General features: G+C 38.0%; 1 protein-coding gene across 1 annotated transcript in view; it reads left to right on the top strand.

Annotated features, from left to right (window-relative positions):
• The window catches only part of Vps13 (vacuolar protein sorting 13C), a 194,788-nt gene that overhangs the window by 12,145 nt on the left and 165,634 nt on the right, over positions 1–17,009 (top strand). The window contains exons 3-4 of the mRNA XM_089096996.1: positions 12,099–12,275; positions 13,699–13,792. Of these exons, the coding sequence (XP_088953122.1) occupies positions 12,099–12,275; positions 13,699–13,792 (271 nt within the window). The remainder of the gene's footprint in view (positions 1–12,098; positions 12,276–13,698; positions 13,793–17,009) is intronic.

The raw sequence follows: 17,009 nt of genomic DNA, 5'->3' as shown, positions 1-17,009 counted from the left end.
TCAAAAGGAGCAAATATTTTGTTACAGGAGGGAGGGATAGGGGGATTAGAAATTGGCCAAAGAGTTTCTTGTTCCTGATAAGTTTTAAACTTACAGCCGAAAGTCCGTGGGCCAAGAAGAACTTACTATACAAATAAACGGTACAGGACCTGGTCTTCCCCCAATAAGAGGACTCGAAGTGCTTGTGCTAAGAGAACCCCTATGCAGAAGGAAAAATAGACAAACATAATTCATCCCCCAGAACAGGCCCAACAAGAGGCCAGAAACAAGCCAATTTTTTTTCATCAGCCTCTTTGTGTTAAGGGGTGGCTGTGGAAACTTGGGAGGGGCTCATTTGATAGAAAATAGAAAGTTCTAGTGCCTTTTTTAATGGTCGAAAGTAATTTGAGGGCAACCAGCCTCCCTCCCATGTCCTTTCCCGCTACCTGTTCTCCTTCCGTGTTGTTGATATTTATTGATGGTCTCGCTAAACTGAGTCGAGGCTCAGGCTACAAAGACACCTTGCCTCCATGCTCGAATAGCCGCAAAGATATTTGTGCCCCTCGGGCGTGATAATTTGAGGTAAGTTTTCAGGTCTTTTTTTTTAACTTTTTACAAACGCCTTCCTTGGTAGTGTTGATAGTGTTGAGATGCCACCATTTTTTACCCTGTCACAAAAACCCCTTCTGCCAGCTTCAGACCGACTTGGGAAGGCAACATTGGAGGCGAGAGTGACCTAGCCAACTCTTGCCAGCCATCAGCAACAAGTAGCTCTTGATCCTAAGAACTGGTGCTAACAAAACAACTTTCTTCTCCCACCCCAGACGGCTCCTCAAGTAATCTCTTTTTGCGCCACGGTCAGCGCTTCAAATGTTCAAAGTTATGGAATACCCCTGCATGATTTCGGCAGCCATTACTGGCTTCAATCCATCGGATTTTGGCAACATGTTCCACAAAATGCCCTAGTTCGTGGTCAGATGCTGACCAGAACGGCTTGTGGTTGCGTTGGACAGTGACTGAAGTTACTAGTAGTACCGTACGTCAGGTTCTAATTATGCCTAATACTCTGAGGGGTACTACGAGAAGGTTTTTGCCTATCCCACGCTATCTTCCAAAATATGCCCGACAAAGGGCCCATTTTTTTGCCTCTTTGGAAAGAAAGGTATTCGTAGAAACTTAGAAGAGGATCGCTTGATTGCAAGTTGAAAGTTATAGTGCCTTTTAAGAGTAAACAGTCACTCGAGGGCAAACAGCCTACCTCCCGTGCCCTTGTCTGCCACTTGCTCCTACTCCCGTATTATTATTATTATTATTATTGTTATTATTATTATGGACTGTTGAGGTCCAGGCCACAAAGAATCATTGCATACGTACCCAAATAACCGCAAGGGTATTGGTGTCCTGTTAGGCGTGATAACTTGAAATAGGCTTGCCCGTCTTTTTGTCCTTTGTAGAAGCGCCTTCCTTGGTAGTGTCAATGTTTCCACCATCGTTTCCTTTCGTGACAAGAATTTCATTCGCCAACTTCAGACTTAGTAGGGTAGGCAACACTGTAGGGTTGAGTCCCCCACCGCTTCAGCAACAAGTGGGACTAGTGGACATTGGCTTATAGTGGCTGAAATTAGCAATAGTAGACCAGGCTCTGTTTGTGCCTACTTCTCTCAGAGGCACAGCGAAAAGTTTGTTTCCTCTACCCATGCCCTCTGTAACTCAAATGATGCTGGATCAAAATTTTGATATGTCAATTTGTTCAGAAATATTTAGAGGTCTAATAAGTAAGCCTTTGGATCGGTATCAGCCCCATGGCAATGACCCTAATTATGCAAGTTATAATTGTTTACATATAGGCTTGGGTATAAAAGGCGGCCATGTGTCATCTTGGTTGTCCAATCAGCTAGGAGTTCATAGGGATTGTTCACTAGACTAAGACTCCCAGAGTTTTCAAAGCTTGTACTCTTCATATCACACTTGCACCTGAGTAAATCAAACTACGTCTGTGTACCCAAGTTTTCAAATTGTCTACAGGTCTCAAGAATGGCTTGTGGGATTGACTTGAAACTTTCATGGAGCTCTGGCAGGGTTGACAGGTTCAAGCGGAGCTCAAATTTTAACTTGGGGAGGGGGCAGAGATTCACGAAAGAAATTTGGCTAATCAAGGTCATCGAGATAATATATCTGTGCTTTCTAACAGTCTGGGGAATGAAGTTGAAACTTTTAGGTACTTTCGGTGGAAAGGAAGTGGGGATGGGACTAGGAACTTCAAATTTTGTGCAGGAAGGAGGGGGAACTAAACAATTTTTGTCTCTGATCTACCGAAAGAATTCTCCACTTTAAGCTTCTACGGGACTTACAATATATTTACAGTTGAGTTCTAGCAAAGTAAATCAAATGACAATATTTGTTCCCATGTTATCAAAATGGTGTATCTGCAATATTTTGGGAAAGGCCTGGGGTGCCAAGTTGCTTTCAGGGAATTTTGAGAGGATGGAGTTTACACTTCATGGTAAAAGCTGATTAAAATAGCATATCTGTAATATCTCTCAAATGGCATGGGGTATCAAGTTGAAACTTACACGGAGTGCACAAGTGAACCTCGGAAGTTTTATTTGGGTAGTTTATTTAGGTTTATCCCTTTCCTAAACATAATATCCTAAACATAATATTGGCTGAACCTATGTCAGGCGAAGGAGGTGAGACTCTTTCAAAATTTATTTTATGATTTCAGTTTATTATACATTTTACTGACGATGTTTCATCAGTAAGTTTGTTTTCTTTTTGCTTATTTATATTGTCTTTTGCTAATTAATATTGTTAATATTGTCATTCGACAATTGCAGATATAGCCAGAATATCCGCTTAGGTTGTATTCACTCTGTTAAACCCTCTCTTCACAAATTTCCTCGTTGTCTTCTATTGTTTATATGTCCTTTGGCTATTGGATCAATGGTATCCTTATGCGTAGAAAAACTTGGGAAATTTTGTTTTTGCCAAAAAATGGGCCCAAACTTTTTTCAATCAGAAAGGGATCGTGATACTTTTGTGTAGCCCAGTTGCTTGATTTCGAATGTTTTGATCATTCTAAGCCAAAAGACTCAACGACTTGGACATAGAAAGCCGAGGCCTTTTGTTTCGTCTCTCCAAACAGTTTGAAAATGAAATTCACAAGTTATTAGGCCAGATGGAAAGAAATGTGGGGAAAGTTTGAAGCGAAATTTTGGCTTCATTTGTTTGTGATCTGGATGTATTCCTAACTTATTAGGTATGTAGACAGGCAAGGTAGACCTGAGTGAAAATAAAAATACTGTGGCTGTATCTATATGTAGCAATTGAAACTGGGCCAACAGATCTTGTTTTCTCAGATCGGGTTAGACTTATGGGGTAATGGCATGGAGGCAGATACAAAGGAACCTCAATGAGGACAAAAGCTATGAAGACGAATTGTTGTATTGATTAGCGACACCCTGCATAGGCCCAAATTTGTTTTGTCTCCGATCGGCTATAGACTTACTGGGCATGTATACCTGGCCAAACAACCTAAGAGGGAAAGAATATTTCGAAAAATAATTTGGTGGTAGCCTTATAGTTTGCGAGAAATTAAAATTGACCATCGTTGTTCTTCTCCGATCAGAGTGAAACTCAGGGTAAACAGAATTGACCAAGGGGACCTAAACAAGGGAAATAAATTTCGGAACAAAATATGATTATATCAATTCTTAGTGCGAAAGCTTCAATTTTTTCTGCTGGTTTCCTTTGAATTTCGGGCCATGCACACATCTCAATTGAAATTTTAGGACCAAGGGAATCTCAGTTAAGACAAAAAGTAAAAAAAAAAAATAATTTGGTTGTATTGATTCGCTATTTTTTTAAGACAACTAACAGTACTCTTTAATAAATGATCTTGACATGTATTTATTTAAAAAAAAACAAAAAGTCACAGAAAAATATAATCAAATGAAGGCATTTTTTAATAAGATGGTTGACTAACATACGTTTGGTGTCTAGGCCTATAGGTAGAACCGTTCCTAGGGTTGGTGGTGCCCGGGGAAAAATTAATTACAGTGCCCCCTTCGTGATTTAAGTGTAAGCAAAAACGCAGAATAAAAGTGAAAAAATGATTAAAATGGGTAACCCCCAGTCGTCCAATGGCTAAGGTCCAATACGAGACGAGCGAACAGCACAAAGAAGTTAGAGAGTCAAGGATTCAACGCGACAACCATGACACTAGCAAGCTCCTTTGCTTTCTTTCTGAGAATACCCCATTCGCAGAAGACCCGAACTTGTGACACATCACTTCTGGAGTTACGGCCGATGAAAAAGTCAACGTCGACACAGCTATAATCGTCGGACAAGAAATCATGGATAGCATGACAGGGGAAAACGTCAACACGTACACATTCAAGAAAAAGTCTGTGGCCGTAACGCTTGCTAATAAAGCTGCACAAGTTATTTGCGTACAGTCAGTTGCCGTTGGTCCAGCATTGATGTTTCAGCGGCTGGTGACAATTGCTGGAAAAAGTGACGATGATTTGGAGTCATACTTTAAGTGTGAATTGTATTCACCGTCTCCGTTGCTTTTTGAAGCAAACGGACTTCCACGATTAGCCGATAAGCCTGCCCTCACCGATGCGTGGCGTCTAGTTGCAGAGCAGCAGCCAAAATTGAAGACTTCGTCAAAGATTTCACCGACAAGCAAATAGTTCTCGAATCTCTTCGGAACAAAACTCAACTTATGATAATATGTGCCAGAAGTATGCTGACTACGTTGCACTGAAATACGGGGTGCAAAGGACGTCGGTGTTTTTCGACGGAAATTACCAAGCACCTTCAATTAAAGACATAACCCATTTTAAACGGGACACAATCACGCCCGCAGACCAATTTTAACAGGAATATGGTCTGTTCTACAAAGAAAGAAGTGTTCCTAAGCAACTTCAAGAATAAGCAAGCAATCATAGCCAAGACCAGTGAGTATCCGACCAAAGCTGGGTGTCAGGTATACCAAGCAGAAGATGGCGCTGATCTTCTCACTGTTCTAACTGCAGTTTGATCTGCTTCTCTCATGCTTACTGTCCTGGTTGGAGACGACACTGGTCTACTTATTCTCCTGCGTTATCGCGCACAGACAGGTAGCGTAGCGATCTACTTTTACTCTGAGCCTCGAGCTAGAATCTCAATGAATATAATTTGGGATATAAATGCAACGAAACTCAGACTTGGATCTCATATATGCAACACAATTCTGTATGTCCACGTCTTCCTTGGGTGCAATTCAACTTATCGTATCTGTGGCATTGGGGATTCAGCGGGACTACAGCTTCTGATAAAAATACAACGAGTTTTACAAATCCGCGAAAGTTTTTACGGACCCACTATACACCAAGCACGACATTTTAGCAGCTGGGGAGAAAGCAATGATACTTTTGAATAAGTGCCCAGGTTCAATTTCAACATCTCAAATTTATTGGGAAAGTTACAGCATCTGCTTCGTATGTTGAGTCTAAAGCTCTCCCTCCCACGCCCACCAGTGATGCTTGCAGCCTCCATTCATTTCAAGTTCATTTACAAGTTGAATGATTGAAAAAGTTTTCACATTTACAGAATTTCAATGCATAAATAGTTTTTTTGTGGGTTTAGTTCCACAAAATTTATTTTTTTCAGCCTGTTTACATCCCATTCAGAAATTAAGCAGTTGCTCGCCAAAGGCAGGATGTTTTTAAGGAATATGTAACAAATAAAGAGATGCTGATATCCTGTGTGTCAATCTACGGGAGAAACTGTAGAGTCGTGTAGTAGAAGTAATTGTGTACCATTTTCTCCACGATTAACAGAAATATTATGACCAAAACTAAATATTTAATTATACTTAGAAATGTCATATCCTCTTTCCGAGAAGAATTATTGCTTGAGGATTTTTGTGTCTTTTTTTGGTAAGGCATTTTGGGCTGTTTCGTTTCTTGAGTTTGACTGTCTTTTCTTGAAGATTTTTGAATATTTTGAATTCCGTGACATTCACTATTGTTTCTGATCATATCGCAAGACTGTCGTCTAAAATAGACATTTTCTACTTGGCCGTAATTCTCTGTATCATAGTTTTGTCTTGCAGGGCTTTTCTTAGATGTTGCGCCCTTTTCTTTTCCTTTAAATCTACGTTCCTGTTGTTTTTCTTCCGGCTTTGTTTCAAGAGATGCCTGATTTGTATTGTTTGCGCCGCTCTCTTTAGTCGCTTTTGTCTGTTGATCATCAGGGAACATTTTTGAAGTTGCTTCCGTCTTGCAATTTTCGTGGACATCTTGAGTCGTTTCAATATTTTTATCAACATTTTGTAATACATTTTTAAAGTTGTCATTTTATTCGTCTTGGCAATCCATTTTTTCATCTGTGACAACTCTTGGAAAAGATTCATCTATCTTTGCTCTGAGGGTCTTTGTGGTTTTTGGAAGGTTTGTTGGATTTATATCCCTTCTTTCTCTTGGTTTTTCTCTGATTTTGAGAAGATCTGCTCCAACTGCAAGAGTTACCTCATTTCTTCTGTTTTGGTAGATCTCTTTCGTCCATTTTGCTTCTGTCTGATCGCCGGGAAACTTGTTTGAAGTTACTTGTGTCTCGGAACAGAGGGTTGCTAATTTACTTCTGTGCCGGGGAATATCACGTGACTGGACGCATTCTCCAGTCTTGACATGAATGTGTGGTGATCCTATTGTAAAGATCTCATTGCAGTTTCCTTGGGAATCAATCTTTTCATCTGTGAGAATTTCTATGTTGGATTTAACCCCATGCTCTTGTTTCCTGGTATTTGTGATTTTTGGCTGGTTTGTTTGCTTTTTCCTAAAGTCTGATCGCCTGATTTTGTGGCCTTTGCTTGCCCACCAGATAGTTGCACAAAATGCTGCAACAGGTACAACAATTGCAGCGGTTTTTGTAATATAGTTCATTTTTAAAGGAACAGCTATAAACTCTTATCAGATACTTCAGCTTGTGCAAAAAGGAGGCAATTTTGTTAGCCTTGCCTTCTATCAGTACTGGGACTTATTTCAACAGACACAGAACTATTCACCAAAACCTTTATGTTAAATATTTTTGCATCAGCTGTTTAGTAAAGTTTACTTTAGCAAACTTACTAATTGAGCTGATGTATACGATTGTAAAGTTTATTTTAATATTATCCATCGTGACACATCAAAATGACGTTGTACACACGATTGCAATGTTTCGTCAAGTCACTGGTAGGCTTGGGCCTTCGGACCTAAAAAAATCACCATCATGGTGTCTCGTTCCTGTTTTTTATTTTTTTTAACCTTTTTTTTTTTGGGATTTTTTAGCCTTCGCATGTACATTATTTTGGCCTAAGATATTCTGTATAAATTTCCACATTTTGTGGGTGTAAAACTGCTGCTCAACGAGAGAACAGTGTTGGAAACTAGAAAAACTCTAATAAACACCGACAAAGAACAGAATGATATTGTCATCTTTACCAATGTCAGTAAAGTGGTCTATAGAAGAAATACTCACACTAGAGTTGGAAACAGGAGAGGAGTCTACAGATACTGTAGAACAAATAAATAGATTCATTTTTGGCACATCGGCAAAAGTGTAAATTGTGGTTGTCAGACAGTAAAGAGGTATTTACAGCTCATTGTGGCCGAAGTGTAATTTCTAAAGCAACTGTTTTGCAGCCAATATCTAACAGTTCATCGTCATTTGGAAATAGAAACTTTTATTCCTGATCCAGCGAAACAGTTATTTCAGGCCTCCCACTGGGCTCATAATTCTGAAAAATTCCATATTTCTAACCTAGGCTCATAAATGGATCATAATTTAGAAAAAGGTTCATATAGTCCATATTTTTCTTGCCATCAGCTGGAAAGCATTTGCGGTTGCCGTCTTTTTCCGTATTAAGGACAAGCAAAGCAAATGTGCAAGAGTTTTATTTAAAACGTTTCAAATTGTAACACTGCATGTTTTGTGAAGTAGTGAAGCTTCCTCCACATCGTTTTCTGAAACATGTGCCAAGTCGATGGCTAACCCTCGTTGTTTGAACTGAGAGACTTAATGGGCGGTGGGATGCTCTTGATGGTTTTCTTGAAATTCATCCCTAAGAAAAGACCAGAATTGATGAAGTCCAGCGGATACCGAGAGATATCTAGCAGTCTCGTGTGTACCATAACCAAAGCATTAGTCCTCTTTATCATATCTTTCGGAAAGCTATTTGCTCAGTTTACAGAGTTGTTTCAACGTAGAGAACTACCTAACCACATTCTGTATGATGAAATGCGTCGACTAGTAATGATGACCACCAGCCGTTTTGTCAAGCTAAGTGCTTTGACTGATATTCAGAAGGAAAAAAAACTTTTTTTGAGCTCTCCCATTCAAGCGGGGATTTTCTTCCATCCGATAAAGTAGCATGCGGTGTCGTCGTGGAAGAATGCCTGTCGAAGGTACAAAAAGTTGATGCTCTGAACGTCAGGAATAGTGCCAGAATTGCTTACCGGGCCGCTTGCAGCATTTACGGTGCCTGCGGCTGGATGATTTAAATCTGGAGACAAGAACAAGTGACTTTGTGAAAATAGTTAGATTTATGCCTTCCCGTGTGAATACTGAAGCTGCCAGTGACGAATGGAACTTGCTCCAGCTGGAACCGAGTTTGCCTAGGAAAATGAACGGAAATTATTTCGTATATGATGGAGCCGCCCTCTCCTCAATACCGCGCTCTTTACGCTAAAGTTTAACTTTTTGTCTCAATTCTTTAAGAACGATTCCTAAAGCACAATGGCTATTTAATTTTGAAATAAGAAGCTTTCTTAAAGTACTAAAAAAACATTTGCGTAAAGAGATAGGTAATAAGGATGATAACTCGAATGCGAGGAATGAGAGCGGTACTTTTTGATAACTTGAAAAGATTCGCATAAACTTGTTTTCAAAATAATATTTCACTATTAGGGCTAATCAAAATAAAAGTTACCATCCCTGAATCAGGTACAAACGGCATTTTTTAAAACATGTTTTTAAATGTTTGGTTTATTATGGGCCTTCGTTCGTTCTTTACTAGGTTGCCCCTACTGGGTAATCATGATGACAAAGTTATACATGTTTCGTGGGAAAGTTCGAGACAGCTAAGCAGTAAACCTATATTTAATCCTCTAAACTAAAACTTACGTTTATCGTAGGGAAGGAAATGAAGAGCGGAATTCAAGCTTAAAACGTCGAAAACTGTTACTTGGCAACCTTTGCAGCACATTCCTGTAAAATAAACCCAACGATGTTTCCCTGTATTTCTAGGATTGTAGACCCATTCACTGAGGTTTCACTAATACCGAGATTTAACAATTGCTAATTTGAGCCAATCAGATTTTTCATAAAATTTTATATTTGGCTGAAAATAAAATTTTATATTTGTCTGAAGGCTGTAAACGACAAATATATTCGATTGTTCTACAGTGCTTATGCGACATCGGGAATGGACTGGGACCCAAATTCTCCCTGCACCTACCTGTGTGAATACGAAAGGAATTACGCTTATTTTTTATTTTATTTTTTTTTTTGGGGGGGGGGGTCTTTTTTAGTCGTCTGCCACTGACAATACTGGTTTGATAAATCACGCCACTATTATAGTTTTTGTTGTTGCTGTTTTACCATAAGTATTTCGATAGTTCTTACTTTTACTTTCGTACGCTTCATTTAGATATTTCAGTCAGTTCGCATATAGCTGTTAAAATGAATTCGTCAAATAAATATAAGTCTGTCAGTACGTGTGTATGAGCACCGTTTCCCAAACGGATTGGGAATACAAAGGATAATAGTTACGATATCTTAAGCGAATACTCATCTCTAATGTTTGGTAATATCCAGCAGGGATATCCCGGTTCTATTAGAGATAAGGAGGAATGTTTTGCCCTCAAGTTTAACTCCCGCTCGGTTAACGTATCTTTAACTCTAGGGTACCAAAACGAAGAAAAAACAACAAAACAGGTAAAACATCCAGTATATAAAAATAATTCTTATTCATTTCATTAAAAAATAACCGACAATCAAGCCGCATAGAGGGTTTGAAAGCTGCTGGTTTAGAGTTCATTTATTCACTATTAATTTTAATTTATTTTCGTTTTGGGTTTCATTCATTCATTGATGGTACGGTAATTTCTCTGCGTTTTAAGCTTTAAATACTATATCATTTCATTCTTCTCGTCTAAAGTGTTTTCTTTTAGTGTGGCTCTTTTCTTTTATTCAAAAAACTTCTGTTTTGGAAACTTAAAAAAAATCAATGCTAGTAAAAAAGAGGCTTTACAAGAATAGTGGCTTTATTAGAATTACTTGTTGCTATATATTACGCGTTGCTATTATCAAAATTAAAAGCTAGATGCCTGGACTTATCAGAATCGGCCAATATCACCAAGAGAAATTATCATTTAGACGTATTCAAGCACCTGGAATGAAACCTTAGGAAACTATTGCTGGAGGCATGTAAGAAAAACTGCAGGAAACTTGTTAAAGACCTGTCCATAGTCTAACGTAAATTAATACATTAAAGACCAAAGCTAGTAATCTTATACTAGAAAATCCATGGGATATCGGGTGTTTACATTGGAAAATTCAGAACAAAAGAAATCCTACTACAATCATCTACATCTACATATCAACAACATTCAAAGTGATCAGAGACGTTCTTCAGAGTGAGCTATCTAACTTTAATGTGGCCAAGACTAACATTTCATGTTTGAGGATGAATTTCAAGTCTGAGGGGTCGCGATCGCTCTCTCTCAGAATTTATTTACACTAGGACTAGCGTGACGAAATTGTGCCACGCATTCTGGGGAGTGTGCCAAGTGTTTTGGGGACTGCTTCATGCAGGGCAGAACTGTACCATGCATTGCGGAACTCTGCGGCACACGCGGCGTTCCCCCACAGCTCAGCACCCACAATTCAACTCAGTTTGGTATTAAGTTACAAAGTTAATTGAAAATAGAATGGAAAAAAATAAACAACAAATGCGACAGCTGGCTACAGCAATCAAGTGTGAATGCACTGTTTCGGTTAGGCCATTGGTATTTAAATATATATATATATATATATATATATATATATATATATATATATATATATATATATATATATATATATATATATATATATATATATATATATATATATATATATATATATATATATATATATATATATATATATATATATATATATATATATATATATATATATATATATATATATATATATATATATATATATATATATATATATATATATATATATATATATATATATATATATATATATATATATATATATATATATATATATATATATATATATAATATGACAAATATATGTATATTGTCAGATCGATTATGTCCAATACAACTCAGGTTTTCATTAATAACCAACCATCTGATAAAAAAAATCAATCAGTTTTTTTTAGTTTGAGTGCGTAAACCTTGTCTAGGGAGGCCACAAAAAAAACAAAAACTGATACACTCTTTATTTTGAAGTTGTAACGAATCTCTAGTTTGTTTCTCTAGTCTTTTCTTGGTAATTCTTTCTTGAATATTAGTAAACAGCGAGTCAAACTATATTTATTTAGAGCCAAATCATGTTTTTGACTACCTTATATAAATCATTATCGTCATTTTTTGGCGTTTTTTCGGGGTAGTAATTTGGTGGTACACTGAGAACATCTACTTTGGGGCAATTAAAAATTACATTGATACTTGGGCAATTTAAAATTATGTTGATACTGGGGCAATATTCAAATGAAAGTTATACATTTCCTAAATCTTTAAAGGGTGCTTTAACTCTATTGTGGTACTGTGAATTGATTTTTCGTTGACAACACGGTACCCTGGGCTTAATACGAGCTATCGTGGGGTTTGGAAGTGCATGGAGACTATCCACTAGGGCCTCCAAATAACTAAAGGAAGATGAAGATCTAGTGTATGTACTGTACAGTGGTTAAAATTTTAGTCAAATGGAAGTCGAACTATCTTTAGTTAAAGTTAAAATTAACTTTTAGGTACTGGTAACTGGTATATGACCTTAATCGTCCCGTCACTACTTAGCGGGTCTCCTTAGCGGTAAATTATTAATGTAATGGATTTTCATGTTTTTAGGCTCCCTTCATATTGATTTTCCATTGACAAATATTTGGTCTGGAAAATGGAAGCTGTATATATCTGACGTCAATTTGTTGGTAGAACCCTCAAAAATCTATGAAAATGTTTCAGAAAATTTTGACGAAGAGCAGCTGAAAAAGAAGATAAAGGAAATCAAGCTAAAAGAAACAATAGGTAACTAGAGACAATTTTATTTATTTCTTACATTGTTTTTACTTTTCTAGTGGAAAATACGATGGTAATAATAATAATGGGCATGTGTGCACACTGGTCTAAATCTGATGTGTATTAGAGGCGGGGGAGGTGGCTACAGGATTTTTTCTAAAGAAAAGGATTGTTTTTTATTTTCCCTTAGAGTGTTTACCCGAGCGTTTTTTTCCAGATTCGACTTATTTTTCGTCTTTAAAGCTTAATAACTCCTAAACGCGGCAATATAGGTTAGACACTTTGCAGTGAGGGGTCATAACAAGAAAAAATGGAATTTTTTTTGGAAAGTTTGAAAGTTTGGAAAGTTCAATTCAACCTGGCTTTGGTTCGTACAGTCCTTCTTTATTGATATGAAAATTGGTAAGTAAAGCGACTACATGAAAATGTACTGAAGGTGTTTGAGCATACCTGTCTGTGTAATATCCTTAGGATACACCTGAGTGATGGCATATTAAACGTGGATATACGGCAAATGTGTGGTATCAAGAGATGTATTGCCATCACGATTAAGAAGTGTCGTCTGAAATGATCGGGCTACGTCTTACGGGGCCACCAGAGTTCTTGTCTCGCAGAATCTTTCTAGCTGAGCCGCTCAGCTCATGGAAGAGAGGATTTAACTGATTTAAAATAAAACTTAAAAACTGATTTAACTTGGTTAAATCATGTCTTGATTCTATTGGGGGAAGGGGGTTCAGAAGTTCGGTCACATATGGACAACCTAATTGCTCCCACTTGCAAAGCAGCTGGCAGCAGACCGAACTGCATGAGGTCTTAAAAATACTTGATGCCGGGCAAGGTGGAAACGCCTGATTCCCGCCACAAGCACAATTAAGTACAGCCAGTATCGTTTTAGAAACTATGTAAGATAAGAAAAAGTTTGGTTTTTGAAGTAGTCTTAACAAGCAAAGTGCAGAAATTAGTGGCAAGTAATTCCAATTATCAAATTAATTTGCTTCTTATTACTAATTCAGAATTACTTCACAATAAATTTTCCCAATTTCGTTTGCAAATTCTAATTACATCTTAGCGTCATTGTCAAAGATAAAAAGATTAGAAACAGAATCAAATGAAAGGTCAAGTATGAAATAGCGCTTGTAAGCTGTGTAGAAAACAGCTCTTAGAAATTAACATTTACTAATTCAGATATTTACATCAAAATAAATTTTCCCAATTTCGTTTACAAATTCTAATCACAGGTTTACGTCATAGTCAAATATAAAAAGGCCAGAAACAAAATCAAATGAAAGGTCCAATATGAAATAGCGCTTTTATTGTGTTCATTCATTATTTACTTTATTTTTAAATTTTTATTATAATTTGAGTGAATTTTAATCATTATAATGAATAGGAAGGCCTTCAGCTGATGCTGACTTGGTGTTATCTTTTGCAGCTATTCAAAACAATGAAGATTCAACGCTAGCCGAGAGGCTATTTGCCAAGGTTCTTGAGAACTTGGACATTACGATTAGAGACGTGCACATTAGGTCTGTATGGTTATATATCTTTATTTATGTATTTATACGTTTTTTGTATCAAAAGCTTCTAAAAATTGCTTATAAAAGCATACGAATAATACGTTTTAATTGCTTAAACTCAAAATGTTTATTTAATTTCATGCACACATTTGCAGGAGAAGCAAATTTTTCCGACTTGGTGTAATTTTAATTACAGAAACCTTAGTTCTGTAATTAATTCAGAACTAAGGTTCTGATTAAAATTGGGCCTTCGGTATCCAGGCCGTGGCTCCTTGGGCCTATGATTGGGGTTACACCTTGGAGATCATACGAAAAAATATATAAAATTTGGGATAATAGCTTGCGGATTTCTGTATCGCAGATAATCCAGTAAGTAAAATTAATGTCTTGATAGAGTTTTCCTGAATACAAGGAGCTCCTTCTGTTCCCTTATTTACTGCAATTCCGATCACCAACTTGCTGTTGCCAAGTTCAAGCTGAAACTAAAAACTGTGACAAAGCCCCAGCGGCCAGTGAAAACCTTAAATTTGAGGAAATTGCAGGACCCGAACGTATTGCAAAAGTATACTACAGCTTTGTCAAACAAGTTTTCCCTTCTAAGGGACGAAGTGTCGCTTGATAGTCAGTGGTAAAAAATTGCAGAAACCGTGAAAGAGGTCGCACAAGAAGTTCTGGGCTACAACAGGAAGAACAAAGAGCAGTGGATATCTGAAAGTAGTTGGGATATTATTGATCAAAAGGCACAACTCAAAATCCTCGTAGATAAGTATGACCATAGCACGACTTGTTCTAGAGAATATGTAGATAACCTGAAAGCGCAGTACAAGCGTCTCCATAAGCAAGTTAAAGCAGCAACCAGGGATGATGAGAGGATGTACCTCGAAACTATGGCCGAACAGGCTGAGGCAGCCTCTAGACGGGGAGATAGCCGTGCTGTGTATGCCATAACGAAGCAGTTAGCGGGTATTTCAAAGGCGTCGTTGACCCAAATTGAAAGCAAAGTAGGCCTCTTGTTAACCCAGACTGATAACATAGTCCAACACTGGAAGGAACATTTTAGCGAGGCACTCAATCGGATACCTCCCACCACTACTTTAAATATCCTTGAAGAACTATTGTTCAATGTCAAAGTATGTTCCGGACCTCTCATGCTTAGTGAAGTCAAGGAGGCCCTAAAGGCCAGGCAATGATGGCATATCACCAGAATTACTGAAGTACGGTAGAAGCGCCCTAGCCGAACCCATATTTGAGCTTCTTTCCCGTGTTTGGGATGAAGAAAAAGTCCCTAGTGAATGGTCGAAGGCAGTAATTGTAAAACTCTTCAAAAAAGGACAAAAGACTAAGTGTGATAATTGGAGAGGTATTTCTTTACAGTCTGTTGGCAGCAAAGTCCTGTGCCAAATAATTCTTAACAGGATTCAGAGTAAAGTGGTGAAAGTTCTGAGAGATGAGCAGCACGGATTCTGCCAGAATAGATCATGTTGTGACCTAATATTTAGCCTGAGAGTCCTGCTGGATGAATCCAATGAATGGCAAGTTCAGCTACTTATAGTATTTATAGATTTTCTCAAAGCCTTCGACTCGATACATCGCTGAACCAGGTGGAAGATTTTAGTGCATTATGGAATTTCGACCAAAATTGTAAATATAATTAAAGCGCTATATCATGATATCATGTGCGCAGTAGAGACAGAGGGTGGCCTAACGGAGTGGTTTTCTGTTCAGTCAGGTGTAAGGCAGGGCTGCATTCTATCACCATTACTGTTTGCCATAGTGATTGATTTTGTTCTCCGTGGATGCAGTTTTAGTGGTGGTCTACAATTAAATCCACTGAGAGAACTCAATGATGGTGATTTTGCTGACGATGTTGCACTTATTACCCACGACCCAGAAGATATGCAACGCAACATTAATGAACTCGGTCATATGGCAAATGCTGTCGGACTCTCCATAAATGCTAAAAAGACCAAATCAATGTCGAATGCAGTCATACCTGACTTAGCCGAAGGACTTTTGGTTAACAACGAGGAAATTGAGGAAGTAAGAGAGTTCAAGTATATTGGCAGCATTCTTACACAAGATGCTAATTCCGAAAGAGAAATACTGTGCCGAATAGCATTGGCTGAGTCTGCTTTCAGCTACCTTAGAAATTTTTGGAGAAATAATAAATATTCCCAGAAGCTAAAGCTTAGAATTTATAATAGCAATGTGGTCTCCGTCCTTACGTACGGCTGCGAAACTTGGAGCATCACTGCTCAGCTAGAACGACGACTTCAGATATTCAACAGGAAATGTCTAGGTTCTATACTAAATATACGTTGGACGGAAAGAATGCAAAATGAAGAAATCTATCGTATGACAAATCAAAACCCCATCCTTGATCTCATTAGAAAGTAGTGAATGGATGTAATGGGGGCTTATGGTGCGAATGGGGGATGGAAGGCTGCCGCACGACGCATGGTGTTGGACACCCCCCGGTCTCCGCAAATCAGGGAGACTGAAAATGACCCTTGCCAGGTCGCTAAAGAAGGAGGCGAAGCTGGCGAGGTCCTCGTTGGAGGAGCTATGGTTGAAGGTTCAGGACAGGTCGTCGTGGCGAGCCACTGTTGCTGCCTTATGCGCCCCCAGGCGTAGGAGGACCTAAGTCTAAGTTCTGTTCCCTGCGGACTTTATCATATAAATAACTTTATAGCTCATGACATTTTTGAATTTGGTTCCCAGCTGCAGGTCTCTGAAAATTTTCCTCCCAGATTTTTTCCTTGCTTAGAATAACCATAGATACTTCACTATGGGCGCTTCACAAAAAGCACCCATGTATTTTTTATTTTGCCACTTTACGATTCTAGTTCTTGGAGGGAGGGAGGGTCAGGGTAGTACGTCACTGACGATTCATTCCCATCTCTGTTCAATTTATATTATTGACTCATAGTATATCTGATCTTTAGCAATTAATGACCTATTGGTACCCTTTGTATTGTTGAGTTATAATCGTATGATCGTCTAAATCACTTTGGTGATTTGTGTGAGCATAAACATTAGCTATTTTTATCCCAAAGTTTAGACATCTGAAAAATACCTAGGATATTAGAATCAAAACAATATTTACCCTTCATGACCCAATTTAAGTCCATGTACTTTGACCCAATTTTGTAAGTATGAAGTTTTTAGGGCAGTACTACATTTTCGTCAGTGTTGTCACGTTCAACCATGGAAGTTAAATGAGCAA

The sequence above is a fragment of the Artemia sp. Qi Xiang Cuo genome, chromosome 11, assembly GCF_049724085.1.
Source record: "Artemia sp. Qi Xiang Cuo chromosome 11, ASM4972408v1, whole genome shotgun sequence".
Lineage (NCBI taxonomy): Eukaryota > Metazoa > Arthropoda > Branchiopoda > Anostraca > Artemiidae > Artemia > Artemia sp. Qi Xiang Cuo.
Note: the sequence above shows the minus strand (reverse complement) of the source record. Positions and strands in the feature narration are given on the sequence as shown.